Genomic DNA, 20,355 nt, shown 5'->3' with positions numbered 1-20,355 from the left:
ATGTATGCAAATCTGTTTTTCTTAGTGCTGACAACAGAGTAAAATTATGGGATGTGAGGAGAGCATCTGGATGTCTGACTACACTTGATCAGCACAATGGAGAAAAGTCCAAAGCATCTTCCGAGGCAGGTAATACAGAATATAACTGTTGGTAATCTATACATAATCAAAAGCATTCTTATAGTTCATGAATGTGTTGAATACTGTTAATAACATGAGCAAGGAGGGTAGCGATAATCCAGTTGTTACCAACTGCCTAACATAGGCCATTGGATTTATTCAGTTATTTCTGTTGTAGAGACAGTGTTTGTGGTTTGGGATCTCAATTAGAGAGATCTCCTTGGCAACAGCGTTGTATCTGTTCTAAATGTTTTCCCAAAAAAATGTAGATCAGGCTTCGTATAAGAACCAATCACTTCATAAGCTATTCCAGTAGTTAACTACCCTCCTTTAGAAACAAAGGCAACACAAACAAAATGCACAAAAGCGCATTTGTTTGTCTGTTTAAATCAGTCGTGCTTCCAATTCAAGCCTCTAGAATATTTTCACATACATGGTGCCATAAAATCAATTATATTGCTTTTATACTGCATAAAGTATACAATAGAGTATAAGTTTATGATTATGTGTAATTTAGCTTCCTCTGAATTTAAATATATGTTTCACTACAGTCGAATGCATTAATGCTGCCTTGTATCGGTTGTTATTAGTGAAAACATTAACATTTTAATGTATCTCCAGGTCACATTTCCATACCAAAAAAAAAACCCACACAAAAAAAGATGACGACAACAACAACAACAAACCAATAATTTAAAGGGAAGCTTCTGAACTTTAAATTATGGTTCATGAATTTTGGTCAATTCTGGACAAAAGATATTAAATTTTGCTGGGTCAAAAATAATTGAACAGACACTGCTCTGAGGTAGGAATATATAGTATTTGGAATTCAGTCACAAGTTATAAACCATGTCTCATGGCTCTGAACAAAAGTATTTGCATAGCATAAATCATAGTGATTGAAGCTACATGTGTGTCAGACTGACTTGTTACATGCAACTTAAATTGCATGTAGCAAAATACATGCAAATCTCTTTAAAGACAAACTAATTTTCCAAAATGTACAGTTAGCAGATGTGAAGTAGCAGTAAGTATCTGTTTTAATCATAAAAATCATAGAACAGTATGGGTTGGAAGGGACCTTCAAAGGACATCTACTCCAATCCCCCTGCAATGAGCAGGGACATCTTCAACTAGATCAGGTTGCTCAGAGCCCCGTCCAGCCTGGCCTGGAACGTCTCCAGGGATGGGGCATCTACCACCTCTCTGGGCAACCTGTGCCAGGGTTTCACCACCCTCATTGTAAAAAGTTTTTTCCTGATGTCTAGCCTGAATCTCCCCTCTTTTAGTTTAAAACCATTTTACCTTGTCCTCTCGTAACTGGCCCTGCTACAAGGTCTGTCTCCATCTTTGTTATAGTCTCTTTTTAAGTACTGAAAGGCCAGAGCCGTCTCTTTTCCAGGCTGAACAGCCCAAACTTGCTCAGCCTGTCCTCACAGGAGAGGTGTTGCAGCCCTCTGATCATTTTTGTGGTCCCCTCTGGATCCTCTCCAACAGGTCCATGTCTTTCTGGTACTGAGGGCCCCAGAACTGGACACAGAACTCCAGGTGGTGTCTCACCAGGGCAGAGTAGAGGAGCAGAATCACCTCTCTTGACCTGCCAGCCACACTCCTTTTGATGCAACCCAAGATATGACTGGCTTTCTGAGCTGCAAGCTCACATTGCCAGCTCATGATCAGCTTTCAGTCCACCAGTACCCCCAAGTCCTTCTCCACAGCGCTGCTCTCAATCCCTTCATCCCCCAGCTTTTATTGATACTGGGGATTGCCCCAACCCAGGTGCAGGACCTTGCACTTGGCTTTTTTGAACCTGGCGAGGTTCGCATGGGCCCACTTCCTGAACTTGTCAATGTCCCTCTGGATGGCATCCCATCCCTGAGGTGCATCAGCTGCACCATTCAGTTTGGTGTCATTCATGAACTTGCTGAGGGTGCACTCAACCCCAATGCCTGTATCATTGATGAAGATAGTGCTGGTCACAATATGGACCCCTGAGGGACACCACTTGTTACCAGTGTCCATCCAGACATTGGGTCATTCACCACTACTCTCTGGGTGCGACCATCCAGCCAGTTCCTCATCCGCTGAACAGTCCACCAATCAAATCCATATCTCTCCAATTTAGAGAGAAGGATGTTGTTGGGGACTGTGTCAAAGGCTTTGTGGAAGTCCAGATACACGACATCCGTAGCCTTACCTTTGTTCACTGATGTAGTTACTCCATCATAGACGGTCACTCTGTTGGTCAGGCAGGACTTGCCCTTGGTGAAGCCATGCTGGCTGTCTTGGAACACCTCCTGTCCGCCATGTGCCTTAGCATAGCTTCTAGGATGATCTGTTCCATTATCTTTTCAGGCACAGAATCACAGAATGATTAGTGTTGGCAGGGACCTCTAGAGATCATCTAGTCCAACCCAGCTGCTGAAGCAGGTTCACCTACAGCAGATCGCAGAGAAATGTGTCCAGGTGTGTTTTAAGTATCTCCAGAGAAGGAGACTCCACAGCCTCTCTGGGCAGCCTGTTATCTCAAAGTAAAGAAGTTTCTCCTCATATCAGATGGAACCTCCTATGCTTCAGTCTGTGCCCACTGACTGTCATCCTGTCATTGGGCACCAGTGAGAAGAGTCTGGTTCCATCCTCTTGACACCCACCCTTGAGGTATTTTTAAACATAAATAAGGTCACCTCTCAGTCTTCTCTTCTCCAGGCTGAGCAGACCCAGCTCCTTCCTCACAAGAAAGATACTGCAGACCCCTAATCATCTTGGCTCACAGAGGTGAGACTGACAGGTTGGTAGTTCCTGGGGTCCTCCTTTCTGTCCTTTTTAAAAATAGATGCAATGTTTCCCTTTTTCCAGTTACAGTTTCTCAAATATCATGGAGAGTGGCTTGGCAACTGCGTCACCCAATTCCCTCAGGACTCCTGGATGCATCTCCTCAGGTCCCATAGATTTATGTATGTTCAGGCTCCATGAATGGTCACAGACCTGATCCTTGCTAATGTGGAAGGGACTTTGCTCCCACAGTCCCTCTTGCAGTTCATCCACTTGAGAGGTGTGGGAAGAGGGCTTGCCCATGAAGACTTCAGCAAAGAAGTTGCTGAGTGCTCTGCCTTCTCCTCATCCATTGTTACCAGTTCACCAGTCTTGCTCATCAGTGGGGCTACACTACCTCTCACCTTCCTGTTCTGGCTGACCTACCTGTAGAAGCCCTTGTTATTGTTTGCATTCCTTGCCAAGTTCAGCTCCAGCTGCGCCTTGGCCTCCTGACCGCATCTCTGCACAACCAGGCAGTGTTCCTGTGCTTTTTCCAGGGTCCCTGTCCCTGCTGCCACTGCCTGTGCATTTCCTTCTTGCCCTTTAGTTTGTCCAGCAGGTCTCGACTCAGCCATGCCGGCCTCTTGCCCTCCTTACCCCATTTCTTACACCTGGGAATCGGGAGCTCTTGCACTCAGTGGAACGTGTCCTTAAAGCTCTGCCAGCTCCGTTCTGCTCCCTTGTCCCTGAGGGCGGTTTCCCAGGGGTCCTGTTCACTAACTCCTTGAAGAGCTGGAAGTTGACTTTCCTAAAATGCAAATCACTGATTAGCTCACTTGCGCTGGTGACCATCAGGTGTGGTGTCACATCCCCTCTGGTAGGGCTGTCTCTTACCTGGAGTAGAAGTTATCCTCAGTGCATTCCAGGAGTATCCTGGATTGCCTGCAGCTCACAATGCCACTTTTCCAGCAGATGTCAGGGTGGTTGAAGTCCCCCAGCAGGACAAGAGCCTGCAAGTGTGATGCCTCCTGTAGCTGGAGTAAGAAGGCTTCATCAGTAGCCTCCCCGAGTTGGGCTGCCTGTCCGTTCTGAAAAGCCTGTAGCCATCGATCACTGCGCTCAAGTCATGGCATCTGTCCCACCAAGTTTCAGCAATGGCCATGAGGTTGTAGCCTTCTAGCCACAGGGTGTCTTCCAGCTCCTCCTGTTTGTTGCCCATGCTGTGTGCATTCGTGTAGAGGCACTTCAGCTGGGCTGTTGGCTGTGTCTCGTTCTCAGAGGAACATCCCTTAATTATTTTTAAGTGTTTTGCTGCTGGTTTCCTGTTGGCCTGTATTATCTTAGGAGCATAAGACTTCAAGTGTGTTTCAGTGTGGCCAACATGTCTCAGAGCCACCGGCAGAGGGTACTCACTAGCACCCCACCCATCTGTCCTCTCATCTTGTCCCACAGGTTGTCATGGGCAAGCCTCGTATCATCCCCCCTCCCCCAACATGTGTAGTTTAAGGCCCTGTCAATGAGCCCCACTAGCTCATGAGCAAAGACCCTCTTCCTGTTTGAGAAAGGTGAGTCCCATCCAACACTAGCAAAGCTGGTGCAAATTGTGACAGTGACACCAGCCACAGAGCCATGTATTAATTGACTGCATCCATCTCTTTCTTCTAATGTCGCTGTCCACAACTGCAAGAAGAGAGGAGAGAATAGCCTGTTCTCCCGATTCCCTTACCAACCATCCCAAAGCCCTGAAGTCTCTTTTGATTGCCCTTGGACTATGGGTTGGAGTTTCATCACCACCCACTTGGAAGACCAGGAATGGATAGTAGTCCGAGGACAATACTGTGCTAGGAAGTTTTCTAGTGGTGTCAATGTTGCCAGGTCTCATTGAGCTTTTCATCAACCAACACCGCTGAGGCCTTCTCCTCAGGGCTGCTCTCAGCCCATTTTCTAGCCAGCTGGTATTTATGCTTTGAATTGCCCTGAACCAGATGCAGAACCTTGCACTTGGCCTTGCTGAACTCCTGAGGTTCACGTGGGCCCACCTTTTGAAATTGTTCAGGTCCCTCTGGATGGTATCCCATCCCCTCAGGTGTGTCAATAACTCAGCTTGTTGTTGTCAGTAGACTTGCTGAAAGTGCACTCAATCCTACTGTCCATGTCTCCAACGAAGATATTAAACAGTGCCAGTCCCACTATCTACACCTGAGGAACACAACTTGTCAAATTTCATCCCATTAATCATTGCCCGGTGCTCCCATCTATCCCATCTTGTCCCCCAAGAGGGTCTACAGCACCTCCCAATTTGGTATCATCCGCAAACTTGCTAATGGTGCATTTGATTCCTGCATCTAGATCATTGGTAAATATATTGAATGGGACTGGCCCTAGAATTGAGCCATGAGGAACAGTGCTGGTGACCAGTTGCCAGCCAGATGCTTTTACAAACTGAGAGTTAAATCATTAATTTACAGATATGTTACCATGTAAACAGCAGTTTCAGTGCTATACATTGAAATAAAAATATGTATACAAAACAGTGATTATTCTGTAGAAATCTGAAAAAGCTCTTTTTCCTGACAGCAAACACTGCTCACAATGGGAGAGTTAATGGTCTATGCTACACACATGATGGACTTCATCTGTTGACCATTGGCACAGATGATCGGATGCGACTCTGGAACAGCTCCACTGGAGAAAACACATTAGTAAGTTCTCAGGGATATTTGGTTATATTTTTACTGTGCATACTTTTAGAAGGGTTATAATTTGTGTAATTGTCATTAGGACTTTGGATATTTATTCATTTCTATAAAGGATATAGCTGCTTCATCTCATCATTTAAGATTTTGTGAGCATTTTTTTTCCAGAATTCTCTTCCTGTTTCTACTTGTTATAAAGGACAGTATGAAGTAGCTCGTATCTAAAGATTGGATATGGTGACTTTAAATTCATTAATTTGTGACCATGGCTGAAAACATTGCAGACGGTAATGAAAACCTTAATATGCAGTGACTTTTGGTAGATTTTTTTTTTTTTAAACTATTAGCTGTCTGTGTGCTATCCACAGAGTACTTTTCCCTACACCTGAGAGTTTCACTGATGGACTTCCTGGCTTTCTTACAACTTTTTTTAATGTTTTTCTGAAATCTCTCTTGTGGAGTTGTATAACAGTGTTAAAAAATATATCAATCCCCCTACATTTACCTTGCAATCAAATTGGGGTGTTGGGGCAAATGAGGGAATTAAATCTCTACTGCTGCTCCAGTCCTTTCTATGCTTTTTTTTTTTTTTTTTTTTTTTTTTTTGCTGAAGGTTCCTATTTTAATTTTCTTCTCAGTAAAGGAAATGTTTCCTATGTTGTTTTTGAAAGAGGGACATACTAAGTCAGTCATTTTCCATGAAAATTTAGATAGTGGTGATTATGGTCTGTTATTGCTATCAGAAAAGGAAGACATTTTAGTCTACCTTAGAAGTATTTTACTTTGGCTGCTTAGTTTCAAAACACAGCAAAACCAATTACTTATAGACATATAAATGAAAGGACTTTGCTGTCTCCACACTACTCATATTTGCCAGCTTGTTCTCGGAACTTACATACAGACATCTTTCTGTCTGTATCACCATCACCAAAGTAGATAATACAGTTTGTTCACTCTACTACCACCAGCTGGATCACTGTTATTTGTTTTTCTGTGCCTGTTAGTTCATTGGCTTGTTTCATAGGCTATTTTACAGTTCTTTGTATTTGGTGTGGAGTAGCTTGATCCTGCCGTGCTTTTTCAAGTCCAAAATTATATTGTCCAGAGTACTGTATTTTCACACGTTGCCCAGAGGTATTGCTTAAAGTAATTTTAAGGCACCAGCAGACAAACGCATGTACAGGTAATACAAGTTCACACCATAGTCTTTTTATTTCCCCAACTGGCCAGTCCTTCTGATCTCCATAATTTCTTTCTGTGACTCTCCAAAGGTAGAGAAACTAAGCTATGCGTGTGAATCTTTTTGAGCAATTAGACAAATTTGGGGCCTAGTGGATTGTTTGAGTTAGTAAGAGAAATGAATGTTGGAGTTGTGCATATGTGTCACAAAGAGGAGTAGAAAGTCTGGAGTATAAGAAGAATCAAACAGGGAAGCCAGTTTTTTGTTTGTCTGTGTACTTAAAGGACAAAGTCAGTTTTTAAGACCTTTATTTAGTTCTTGATTTGGCAGCATCCTTTCCTTTTCGTTGTTCCTCTATCAAGCAGGAACATTTTTACGGAGTATATCCATATAATTTTCCCAGCTTTCATTCCTCCTTTTCATTGTGCATGCCTTTGTTAAGAGTAGTGTTGTGGCTTGGGAATTGTTGCTGTTACAGCTCACATACTGTGGGAAGTAGTTTAATTGCTCTTTATGAGCACAGAAATATGCTTCTTAAAACAACTAGCATTAATAGGACTTGTAACAGTCAGTGTTTACAAACACTGTCTTTCTAAAATGAGCAGTGTATCCACAAAGGACATTACATGAACTCCACATTTCATGAAAATATCCTTTCAATATGAAAAATATCAACCTACTTGTATGCTAATCAAACTCTTTGCATACATTTTGATGACGATTGAGAGAGATTTTCTACTTTATATTGTACTTCTCTTACATAAGTGCTCTTTGTTATGAAACATCATACTTCAAAAATAGAGCAACAAGTAGTCTTCTTCCTTGCCTGGCTTATGCTGACTGATACTTATATTTGCCTCAAACTTTGGACTCACCAGGTTCAATAAAGCCAAGTGCAAGATCCTACACCTGGGCCAGGGCAATGTCCAGTATCAATACAGGCTGGGAGATGAAGGGACTGAGAGCAGCCCTGTGGAGAAGGACTTGGGGGCACTGGTAAATTGAAAGCTGGACATGAACTGGCAACATGAGCTTGCAGCCCAGAAAGTCAGTCATATCTTGGGCTGCATCAAAAGGAGCATGGCCAGCAGGTCAAGGGAGGTGACTCTGCCCCTCTGCTCCGCCCTGGTGAGACACCACCTGGAGTTCTGTGTCCAGCTCTGGAACCCTCAGTACAGGAAAGACATGGACCTGTTGAAGAGGGCACAGAGGAGGCCACAAAAATGATCAGAGATCTGAAACACCTCTCCTGTGAGGACAGTTTGAGAGAGTTGGGGTTTTTCAGCCTGGAGAAGGCTCTGGGAAGACCTTACTGCAGCTGTTCAGTACTTAAAAGGGGCCTATATCAAAGACAGGGACAGACTTTTAGTAGAGCCTGTTGCAATATGACAAAGGCTAATTGTTTTAAACTAAAAGAGAATAGATTTAGGCTAGAGATAAGGAAGAATTTTTTACAATGAGGGTGGTGAAACACTGGCACAGGTTGCCCAGAGAGGTGGTAGATGCCCCATCCCTGGAGACATTCAAGGCCAGGCTGGCCGGGGCTCTGAGCAAACTGATCCAGCTGAAGATATCACTGCTTATTGCAGCCGGGTTGGACTACATGACCTTTGAAGGTCCCTTCCAGCCTGAATGATTCTATGATTTGTAGCTGTATACTGTTGTGTATAAGGAGTTCTTGTAATAATTTTCTCTCAAGTATTAAAAATATAATGTTGGATCATCTAGGAAAATGTTTAAGGTGATAAATCTTAAGTTCTGATTTCAGAGATAACTTAGGTGCTCACTGTAAATCTGGCATGGAACAACAGCCTGTGCAAATTCTATTCCTGTGTGGAACTGCTGATTTCTAGGCGTGTCTTTATTTTCCTTTCCTAAAGTTGAACTTAAATGAACAGAAAAATTATTCCTTGATAGGCATCTGTAACGGGAAATCTCAAAAGGTGTATTCACATTGGGAAGCTTACAATTAATTTTACTAGGTATTAAAGAAGAAATGAAATTGATCTTTTTAGATAAAATTATTTCCTGTAGTTTTAGTTAGCTGTTAACTGCATAATCCTTCATTTTACAGGTGAATTATGGGAAAGTCTGTAATGAAAGCAGAAAAGGACTCAAATTCACCGTCTCCTGTGGCTGTAATCCAGAGTTTGCCTTTGTACCATATGGTAGCACCGTTGCTGTTTATACAGTTTTCACAGGAGAACTGATCACTATGCTTCGAGGGCATTATAGTACTGTCTACTGCTGTGTATTGCAACCTAATTTTCAGGTAAGCAATGTACAAACAATATTATAGACAACCTGGAATATTTATACAGATTGTCAAAATGTTTGCAGAAAAAGTATTAACTTTTCAGGGATGTGCTTTAATCAAGGTCTTGATGTAACAGGGAATTTTGTGGCCCATGTGTCAAGCAAGATAATTTTGCTCACATTCTTGGGATGGCTCCTTCTATATTGGGTGCCTTCCACTATTCATTTCAACTTACATACGTAACCTTTCAATATATCTACAGTAAGTTTTTGGTTTATATTGTCATTAAGAAATTTTATGCATTACGGCTTTTGCATGTCTGTAAGACTGAAGAGGAGGCATTTGTCTTTCTCTGAGATACCCAAGACTAATCACAATAAGAAAGAATGTGAAGTCCATTTAGGCAAAGTGCATTAGTGTTTCTATTGGTACTGAGAAACCTCTCAAGTACTTTGCTAAGGTGATCTTGTTCAAATGCCTGTAGTTAAAGCAATCACTGGATGTATGAACAGTTTATATGAAGGGTTGAGAACACAATGAGCTTTTTAAAGTTAATTTGAGAACATTTCGCCTAAGAAATACCATAGCATTACAAGGACTCAGGATATTGACAGCCTTTTTTACTTTTCCTCTGCCTTTTTAATTCTTTTTTTTTCTCTCCCCATGGTATGTTTTTCTCTTGCAATAAAGGACTTAAGGATAACAAAGCTTAATTTGTTATGAGGTACTTTACAACAGATTGTTCTTACAGCTTGTGGTGTGGCAAGAGCACAGTGGATGTTAGTGTGGATTTTAAAGCTATAACAGAGTTGCCCTCAGGTGTTGAGGGTTGTACTTCGTGTTCCAGCTCATCCTTTCTCATCTTTTGTTTCTGAAATTTCAGGGAGAAATATTTCAGGGAGAAGTATTTGATGCAAAAGGGGCATGTGGATATCTTTCATGTCTTCTCATACAATACATCATAGAAGTTAATCCGGTAGCTCTTGCTTTGAGTCCAGTAACTTTTTCTGAAACAATGCTTCCCTACCACTGAGATGGACTTCACTGAAATTTTTATCACATTAGGGATGAGGCAATTAGAGCCCAAGCTAATATGCCTTGCTAGACCTGGAAAGCAGTTATGGCATGAATAGGCAGTGAGATACGAGATCTGCTGAAAGGTGGAATATTCACATTATAACTAAGGCACATCTTTTCTGGGCTATTCTTCACTAGCTTAAAAAGCTATGGTGTTTTTAAGAACAGTTTCCAAACAAAAATGCTAGTGTGTTTATATTAAGTCATTTTTGGTGTTCTTTTTGAAAAGCTGAAGAGGTGAGTCTCATTACATTTCATTGTAAAACATCTTTTCCAGCCCTGGAAATGCATACCTCTTCAGAATGTCTCTGTCTTGGCTTTTAAGATCCTTAGAAAAGGATCGCTTGTGTGAGCATGCACACAATAACTGCATCAGTCACTGTAGGTTTATGTTGGCTATAGGTTTATGTTGGCAACAACTTCATTTGTTTATCTGTTGCAATTTCTGATTCTCTTCCAGAATCATCCTCTTCCACAGTTCAGTTCTGTATTCTAGAAGTGTGACTGGATTGTTTTTTTCTTTAAATGTTCTGTGTTTAGTTGCATTAAATTGTTACTCTGGAATAACATTACTATAGTTAGTGTGTCAACATCAAAGGTAGTGGTAGTGTTATTTTGACTGTATTCATACCTGTATTTCCAAATTGCTCCTTCTGGCTTGAAACAATTAAGTACATTACATCCATTAGTCTTATTACCAGTAAAAGTGATGATTTCCCAGTTAAAACTCCTTTTCTGAGAATGCAGTTATTTATAAAATGTTTTATTTTACTCTTGCAAGCAACATTAAATCCATATGTTAAAAAATTATTCAGAGCCATGCTTTTATATTTTCAGTTACTAGTTGTAAATAAAATCAGTTTTGCTTGTCAAACCTGCTTTGTTGCAAACTGTGTTGACATTTTTTTTTATATTCCTACATCTTAACTCTACAGTACCTGAATCATTTAATCCCTTAATCATTTAATCAACTTGTTTCCCTTGTCAGTCAGTCATTCCACTTTTTTTTTTATTTTTTTTTCTGAATGGATGGCGTATTAGCTCACTTTCAACTTCGTAGTATGTCAATATGTATTAAAACATCATTAACTCAAGCAAGCTGGAAGTTTTCTCAGACAACTCTTTGAAGTCTCTCTGATATGTAGGTATGGATCTACTGGTGAAATGTGTAGCAGATGGCTTTCTAACATTTTTTTTACTTATTAGGACATTTGAAATTAATACACTGTCTTCATATGAAAAAAAGGTCTACGTCTTTTCTTCTAGTAGTGAGTCTCTGTTAAGAGTTTTTTTTCATGTTAATGGTCTTCTAAACTATTTGCTGTCTTTAACTCCACTGAGTGATTTTTGTCCTACCCATCTCCAAATCTGGTCATTAGAATTTCCTACTATTTTTTTCTTTGTTTGAAACTTCTGATTGATTTTGGTTGCTGCCAGTCCCTCACATTCTTTCTGTTCATTAACTATTTTAACCACTATCTTTGTTTCACCTCATAGCTGAAATAGGCTCTAAAAGGAACTTTAGCTTTGTACCAATTATGTATTAATATTTGAGGTGAGAAGTGTCTTCTGTTTGCTCAGAACTGTGTAATCAAATGTGATTACTGATACCCAAGCAACTAGCTATTTGCAGTCCAATTATATTAGGTTTTGTTCTTATGAGGCCCAAATTAATGAGCAAGTTTGGGTGGAATCCCTTTTGTGTTTGAGATACTTTGTGGAGCTGTCTCCACGGAGTGGTGTGAGATTTCATTAATTTGTGTATATATGCCTTTTGAGGTCCAGAGACTAGACCCAAAAAATCCACTATATTATGTATCCATTATATATATATGTAAACTTATTAATAAGATGTTAGTCTCCCTGAGTAGTAAGAACTGCAGAATTTGATCCTTTGTTAAGAGCCATTGATTTCATAGGAGGTCAGCAATTTCAAGGGTGGTGTGGAAGGGGAAATCTTCATTGTGCAATGTCTTAGATGATGTTTACTGTTGGATTTAATATGCTAGATACCATTGTGCCCTATTAGCTGCTTAAAATAATTTAAGTAAACAAATGAGAACTGCACTTCTATTTCAGAAAAAGAAATGGAGTAAAGCACCATGCACAAATAACAAGTAATAAATATTACTTGCATCAGGAGGCAATTTTGCTTTAAATTATACCTACTTCTATTGTTCAAGAAATGACAGTGACATTTGCAAAGGTATTTGGCAAATCCAGTGGCAGGCTAATAAGTAAAGATAACTGAAAATTAAATTAGGTTATATTTGCAATCTGTCCTCAGAGTCTTAAAGCATAATATTTCCATATATTGTACCATAAACATGCATGGAGTATGTTTGCAGTACAGTGTATGTGTATGTCCTATACTGTTGCATAAACAGGCATGGAGCACGCTGGCTGTTCTTTTGACTGACTTAAGGTATGAGTCGCCATTTCAGATTGTAACAATTAATTGTAAGTATTACTCAATGCAGTGGATATGAACTGGAGATCTTGCAATGCCAGGATCAGAAAATGAGGCAAGTGATAATAAAGATTAAGTGGAAGTATACTGATGTCACCGTGACATTGCTCACAAGGACAGATTTTCATATAATCATAGAATCATTTAGGTTAAAAAAGAGCTTTAAGATCGTCAAGTCCAATCAGTAACCTAACACTACCAAGTCTGCCACTAAACCATGTCCATAAGCAGCACATGTACACATCTTCTAAACACCTCTAGGGATGATGACTCAAACACTTCCCTGGGCAGCCTGTTCTAATGCTTGACAACTCTCTCTGTGAATAGTTTTTTCCTAATATCCAATCTAAACATCCCCTGGCACAACTTCAGGCCTTTCCATTTGTCCAATCCTTTGTTACTTGGGAGAAGAGACCAACACGCTCTATGCCACAACTTCCTTTCAGGTAGTTGTAGAGGGTGATAAGGTCTCCCCTCAGCCTCCTTTTCTCCAGGCTAAACAGCCCCAGTTCCCTCAGCTGCTCCTCATCAGACTTGTGCTCCATACCCTTCACCAGTTTTGTTGCCCTTCTCTGCACTCTCTCCAGCACCTCAATGTCTTTCTCGTAGTGAGGGGCCCAAAACTGAACACAGGATTTGAGGTGCAACCTCACCAGTGCTGAGTACAGGGATTGGTCACTTCCCAGGTCCTGCTGGCCACACTATTCCTGATACAAGCCAGGATGCTGTTGGCATTTCTGGCCACCTGGGCACACTGCTGGCTCATGTTCAGCCACCTGTTGATCGACACCCGCAGGTCCTTTTCTGCCAGCCAGCTTTCCAGCCACTCTTTGGCAAGCATGGGAGGTTTTAAAGTTCTAGTGATAGTCTTTATCCTGTCAAAGGCAGGAGGCCTGAGTAGAGTACTGCTGACAGGATGAACTGGGACCTATACCTTGATGTAACTTTGACCTGTCTTCTTTTAAGCAAGGTGAGAAGGATGTTTCCTCTCTCATAAGGATATGAACTCTAACCTTGTGTGTGTTTTATGCCTGAATAACTTCACGCATGGGACCAGTTCTACAAAAATATGTCAACTCTCTTGAATAAGATTACCCACATAAATGGGTATTTATAGGAATTAGGCATTAAGTTCCTGCACTGTCAGTATAACTCATGCAGTTCTAGAATTAAAGATACATAATGCAAGAGACTTTCTGCAAAGACAGAACTGTAATAATTTATTTAGCTTATGTTAAATCAGCATGTTAATAATGTGCACGGAGTTGCTAGTTTATTGTAAAAGTCAATGTACTTAAAGCAAGGCTTTCATACTGTCAGCCTGAATGCAGAAAAGTACTTTATGTGTTTCACTCAAGAAGTTTAAACACACAGCAAAACTCAAGTGTTGTGAGACATGGCATATAATATGCAGAAGTATGATTCAAGATTGAAAGCATATGAGTATTTTAATGAATGTTCATGTAAGTGGAACTCTGGAAAATAGAAGCATTAGTGCAAAATTTACTGCAATGATGGTGCAGTGTTTCTTATTACTAAAATTTCCTTAGTTTAAAGTGGCAGAGAACTCTGTGTTTCCTTTAATAAAGAACTAAGAAAACTAAGCTGTATTTGACTGTTAGCTATTTGGTGTAGAGGTGTTTGATTCCATGTGTTTGCAGGGTGCCTTGCACAATGGGATCTCAGTCCTTAGTCATTACCATAATAAACAGAGTTATTTTTATTAAAAATAACAAATTGGTATTTCTGATCTCTGCCTTCCCAACAGGATGCAGGCTTCAAATTGTTCTTTCTTTGTTCTTTTCCCTCCCTATGCATACTGAAAATACATTGACCTAATATGCCTTTGCTCCATACTTATGCACTCTTCTAACATGTGTTACTAGGTGCTTTTGAGTTGATTTGTATTTTTTAGTTGAAATATTTTTCCTTTTTTTTCCCCATTTTTTCTTCTCCCTTGGATGTAATTAGTCTGTTAAGCTTCCTAACTGTTAAAATACATGTTGTTTCAGGAGACATGAGAAAAAAAAAATCTCATTTAAGTAATAAAGTTCATTTAAAAGTGGGTGGTGCTATTTTGGTGAGCAGTCTGGGAAAAATATAAAAACTTCCTTTGTTTTGGCATGTCATTTGAAGTACTGATTATCAAGATTATAGTACAAATTAGAAATTGTATATTCCCCTTCATTTTAAAAAAAATATTTAATACAGGGTTTTTTCCAACACTGTATTCAGGAAATTTATGTAAAAGTAATTTTTGCTTGCTGTTTTAAAGGAACTTTATAGTGGTAGCAAAGACTGCAATATCCTTGCATGGATACCATCTCTTCGAGAGTCAGTTCCTGATGACATTCCTGAAAAGGTAATGAACTTAGGAGTTTGAACTATACTTTTTATGGCTGTAATGCTTGGGGGAGTGTCATAGGAATTAAATATTAAGTATGTGTTTCACCATCAAAATTTGTAACTTCCTGATTAAAAGGAGAATAATCTATTGTTTCTGTGCAATCTTTTGCTTGTTGTGGGGTTTCAAGAGGACGTAGCTTTTCAATTGTAGCTTTTCAATTAAAATTTTCATAAACTTTTATTTCATTTCCCTTAATTTCTGTACTGTTTTCTGTAGTTTATGCTATTTTAGAGTAGGAAGGATACCAAAGATTGTATTTTAAATTGTTTAAAATATACTCTGTATTAAACAGTAAGATGAGGGATGCCATGTTTCATACCCAAATATTTTTGATGCAGAAATATAATAAAGACTATTCTAATCCATCTTATTTTAGTGTCTGAGGCAAAATATTCAGGCTGTTACAGGGAAGATCATATGTAACATTGTTTTCCAAGAGAGTAATTTCTTTTTTCTTGGTATTAGAGCTGAGTAAAAAAAAAAAAAAAAAAAAAAAAAAGAGAGAAAAAAAAAAAATCAATGAACAGGTTGAAGGGGGGAAAAATTCTAGATTTTAACCTGGGCACACCGTTGGCTCATGTTCAGCTGCTGTCAGTCAACACCCCCAGACCCCTCTCTGCCAGGCAGCTTTCCAGCCACTCTTCCCTGAGCCTGTAGCACTGCCTGGGGTTGTTGGGACCCAAGCACAGGACCCAGCACTTGGCCTTGTTGAACCTCATACAATTGGTCTCAGCCAAGGGATCCAGCCAGTCCAGATCCGTCTGTGTGGCCTTCCTACCCTCCCACAGATGAACACTCCCACCCAACTTGGTGTCATCTGCAAACTTGCTAAAGGTGCACTCAATCCCCTCATCCAGATCATTGATAAAAATGTTAAACAGAACTGGCCCCCATATTGAGAGGGTGACAAAGCTGGTGAGGGGTCTGGAGCACAAGTCTGATGAGGAGCAGCTGCAGGAACTGGGGCTGTTTAGCCTTGAGAAAAGGAGGCTGAGGGGAGACCTTATCAGTGTCTGCAACTGTTGCTGGGTATGTTCGAAAGGCATTTAGATGAGGTTCTTAGGGACATGGTTTAGTGCTAGAGTTAGTTTATGGTTGGACTTGATGATCCTGAGAGTCTCTTCCAACCAAAATTATTTTATGAAACCATTCACAGAATCAGAGTCTGCCAAACTGTCTTAATGTTAAAAAAATAAGGATATGTTAATGTTTTGGTTCATAGCATGCAAAAATTCGATTTTAAAAATTTCTCAAATATTGCATTTTGGATGGGGAAATGATAAGAAGCATAAAATTTTTGCAACATTTCCGTGGTAAGACAGCTTATTTGAAAACTATCATACACTAAAGCAAAGCAGAAAAAAGCAATTTCAAACATTAAATACTCTAAATCCAAAATGTGTTCAGTTTACCTGAAATTAATATTTTTAATGTAACTGAGAATTTTGATGTGTAAATTGCTTTTTCTTAGTCTGAAAAACAAACCCACAGCAACAGGGTCATTTACCCAGCTCTGAATAGATCCACCCCTTTAAATTTGACATGGTGGAGGTATGTAACATGTACCGTTGTTCCAAAATCTGTTAAGCTACAGCTGCTTTTTACAAGCACTGTAGATGAGCACTGCCTCTGAAAGAAGGGGTTCTGCTGTCCACAGCCCACCAGTTCCTGCTCCCTCTCATGTGGTAGAACAGTCATTTGAGTGCCTTAATGACTAGAATCTGAACTTAGGATAGAAGTAAACAAGAAAATAATTTTACCCCAAGTCAAAAACTGTGATTCACTGTACTGCATAGCTGCACAAACCCTTTAGCTTGACCCTAGGGAGCTAAGGTGAGAAATAGTTGTTGGATGCAGTTAGAAGACAGGACTACTTTTTGAGGCAGTGCCAGGCTAGGGAAATTATGGAAATTATGATTTAAAACCAGTGATACAAAACATACATAGTAACGTCTGTTACATGTTACACCAGACATTTGTGAAACTTCCAGTCACTGCTCCAGATATTTTTTTTGTTAAATTTTATTTAAAGTACTATTTCTTTTTATAATTTATCCTGTCTGTAATCAGTGAAATGGCCCAAGAAATTATTAAAAAAATGCAGCACCAGTGAGACACACAATAGTTTGTCCACATATAGTAGTTTAAGAAATGTCTTTAGCATTGCCCTTATTTGTTTTTAGTATTTTTAATCAAGCAAACCACTGAGAGAATTTTTATTTTCTTTAGTCTCTGCCTCAACAGCATTTAAATCCAGCATATGAAGACGCATGGAGCAGCAGTGAAGATGAAAGCTGAATTTCAATTATGTGCTGATATAAAATGGACATTCAGACACTGTGTTCATGGACTTTGTCTACAGAATTGGATATTGTTGGATTTATTGCAACTGGATTTTTGGTAAAGTTCTATGAGATCAAAATCCTTCGGAAATAAGTTTCCACTGTTCCCTGTGTTCTTTCTTCACTATTGCAGTTAAATCTAAAGGATTACTTTTTCAGAATCACTGACTTTTTATACTTACGCTTATGCATTGGTATACTTTATTTAGTGTTGAACAGCTGTTAAAGGAAAAATAAAAGCCCTTGGGACCAATAATATTGCATTGTTTCTGGTATAATTAATATGTAAGGAGATAATATCTTCATTTCATGATACAGAGAATTTTGCCTGAAGGAGAACTAGCTCAGGGATACTTCCAGCTTATTTTTATCAATGTCTAGATGGAGCAGACTGCGTCCATTTTCAAGTGCTTATGTGGTGTGGGAGGCAACAGGATTTTTTTTACCTGTTCTTTGCATTTTCAGTTTTGCATAACTTTCTTCATAAATGCAGTGTTAAGTTCAGAAGGAGGTATAGCTGGGATCATCTATTAAAGTTCTTATATGGTGACCCCATCAACTGCTATCTGAGTCTGTCCCAGAAAGTTAATAATAGGAAGCTAGTTTAGGGGTTTTGTTAGCATGTTTGATTTATAAATCTCTTGCACTTCCCTAGCCAGCATGAAGAATTCCTGGACACAAACAGGCTTGAAGCACAGTACAAGGAAGAAACTGTATCACATTTCAAGTTAAAAATATCACACATAGCTCTTAAAAACTGTTTTAATCAGAATTTGTGGTCATAATGACTTTTCTGTTTTGAAAGGGAGGAGCTTTGTGGGGTTATTGTCTCATTTAAATCACTAGTGTGTGCTTCAGAAATAGTATAGTCACCCATCAGAGAGCAGAGTTAGAGGTGCCCATCAAATATAGGTGCAGCTCTATAAAGGAAAAATTCCTTCCAAAACAGAGCAGATATTAGGACCACAAGTTCAGACAAGAGGAAAAAAATATTGTGCAAATAAATGAAATATAATAATTTAATCTTTGCATAGTGTGTATTCTATGATTATGCATTTTGGAATTAATTCATTGTGCTTCCATATTCTAACATCTGTACGAGATATGGGCTGTCAGTTTCCATATCAATCTAGTATCTAGCGTTGTAATATGATACGAAGTAAGGAAAGGGCATTTTAAAAGAATATTGCAATCAAACAATCTTCACATGTAATGCATATTTGCTGGGCAAGACCCAAAATTGCAGGTGCTCTATTAAGTGGATGGCTGCAGGTGGAAGACTTCCAGAAGTTTTCTCTGAAGTTAAGGACCAGCCTGACTCTTTCACTTTACAGAAATAGAGAAGAGGGCTTTCTATTCTTTTAAAATAATAGTTTCCCTTACCAATGGTGGCTGTTCCCTCTAAAACTGGCAAATAAATTTGGAGAAGGATTTCACATTTTGATTTTTGTCTCGTAGGGAATGGACCTTTTGTGTGTTATAATTGTGCCTAGCATTTGTATGTGCCAATTGCAGTGCATGTGTTTGGTATTTGAATTTCTAAAAACGTGCTCAGTAAGTTACACAAGTAGTTATGAAAGAATAAATGCATTATTTTTTTCAGTAATTTTTCATTGATCTGTAATGGGAATATAAATGGTGCTGATTTTAAAACAAACAAACAAACCCATGAGCTCTGTGGTAGATTGGGGATGGTATATAAAATGGGAGAGGTAGAAGAATTACATTTACTAACAAAAGGTAAGAAATCATAAAAACTAAACCCATAAAGAAGAATGTTCTATTAATTCTCCTGGTTTTTGGAATGGTCTTTCTTAGCTCAGTTTCTTTTCCTGTGCTTTCAGTACACAATTATTGAGATTGGAGTGGACCAACAGAGATAATCTAGCCCAACCTCCCTGCTTTAAACGTGGTCACCTAAGCTGGTTGCTCAGGCTTGTGTCCTATTAGGTATCTCTACAACCTACAAACTCTTTCCATTATTTGAGTATTCTTAAAGTAAAACTTTCTTAGATTTAAATGGAGTTTTCTGTATTTCAATTTACACCCATTGTGTTGGATGCCACTGAGAGACTGAATGAGAACTGACTGGATGACAGACCTCAAGAGGGTTGTGATCAGTGGCACAGTCTGGCTGGAGGCATGTAGCTAGGGGGGTTCTCCAGGGGTCAGTACTCAGTCCAGTGTTGTTCAATCTGTTCATCAGTATCTGGATGAAGTGGGATAGCAAGTTTGCTTATGTTACCAAACTGGGAGGAGTGGTGGATACAGGAGAAGGCTGTGCTGCTGTTCAGTGAGACCTGGACAGGCTGGAGAGCTGGACAGGGAGGAAACTAATGACATTCAGCAAAGACAAGTGTAGGGTCCTTCACCTGGGGAGGAATAACCCCAGGCACCAGTGCAGGTTGGGGGTTGACCTGCTGGAAAGCAGCATTGTGGAGAGGGACCTGGGAGTTATGGTTAACAACAGGCTGACCATGAGTCAGCAATGTGACCTTGTGGCCAAGAAGGCCAATGGTATCCTGGGGTGCGTTAGGAAAAGTGTGACCAGCAGGTCAAGAGAGGCTATTCTCCCCCTCTACTCCGGTGAAGCTGCACCTGGAGTTCTGTGTCCAGTTCTGGGCTCCCCAGTTTAAGAAGGACAAGGAGTTACTGGAGAGAGTCCAACAGAGAGCTGCAAAGATGATGAGGGGTCTGAAGCACCTTTCTTATGAGGGGAGACTTGAGAGAGCTGGGTCTGTTCAGCCTGGAGAAGAGAAGGCTGACAGGGGATCTCATAAATGTTTATAAATATCTGAAGGATGGGTGTCAAAAGGATGGGACCGGACTCCTTTCAGTGATGCCCAGCAATAGGATGAGGGTCAATGGGCATAAACTGAAACAAAGGAGTTTCTATCTGAATATGAGGAGAAACTTCTTTACTTTGAGGGAGCCAGAGCACTGGAACAGGCTGCCCAGAGACCTTGTGGAGTCTCCTTCTCTGGAGACATTCAAAACCTGCCTGGACACATTCCTGTGTAAACTGCTCTAGGTGAACCTGCTTTAACAGGTG

General features: G+C 39.9%; 1 protein-coding gene across 1 annotated transcript in view; it reads left to right on the top strand.

The window, feature by feature from the left end:
- The window catches only part of ERCC8 (ERCC excision repair 8, CSA ubiquitin ligase complex subunit), a 31,900-nt gene extending 14,341 nt beyond the window's left edge, over positions 1 to 17,559 (top strand). Inside the window, exons 8-12 of the mRNA XM_065045257.1 lie at positions 26 to 129; positions 5,452 to 5,576; positions 8,825 to 9,022; positions 14,830 to 14,916; positions 17,191 to 17,559. Coding sequence (XP_064901329.1) covers positions 26 to 129; positions 5,452 to 5,576; positions 8,825 to 9,022; positions 14,830 to 14,916; positions 17,191 to 17,259 — 583 coding nt within the window. The 3' untranslated portion in view covers positions 17,260 to 17,559. The remainder of the gene's footprint in view (positions 1 to 25; positions 130 to 5,451; positions 5,577 to 8,824; positions 9,023 to 14,829; positions 14,917 to 17,190) is intronic.
- The last annotated feature ends 2,796 nt before the right edge of the window (positions 17,560 to 20,355 follow it).

The sequence above is a fragment of the Columba livia genome, chromosome Z, assembly GCF_036013475.1.
Source record: "Columba livia isolate bColLiv1 breed racing homer chromosome Z, bColLiv1.pat.W.v2, whole genome shotgun sequence".
Lineage (NCBI taxonomy): Eukaryota > Metazoa > Chordata > Aves > Columbiformes > Columbidae > Columba > Columba livia.
This window is presented reverse-complemented; position numbering and strand designations above follow the sequence as displayed.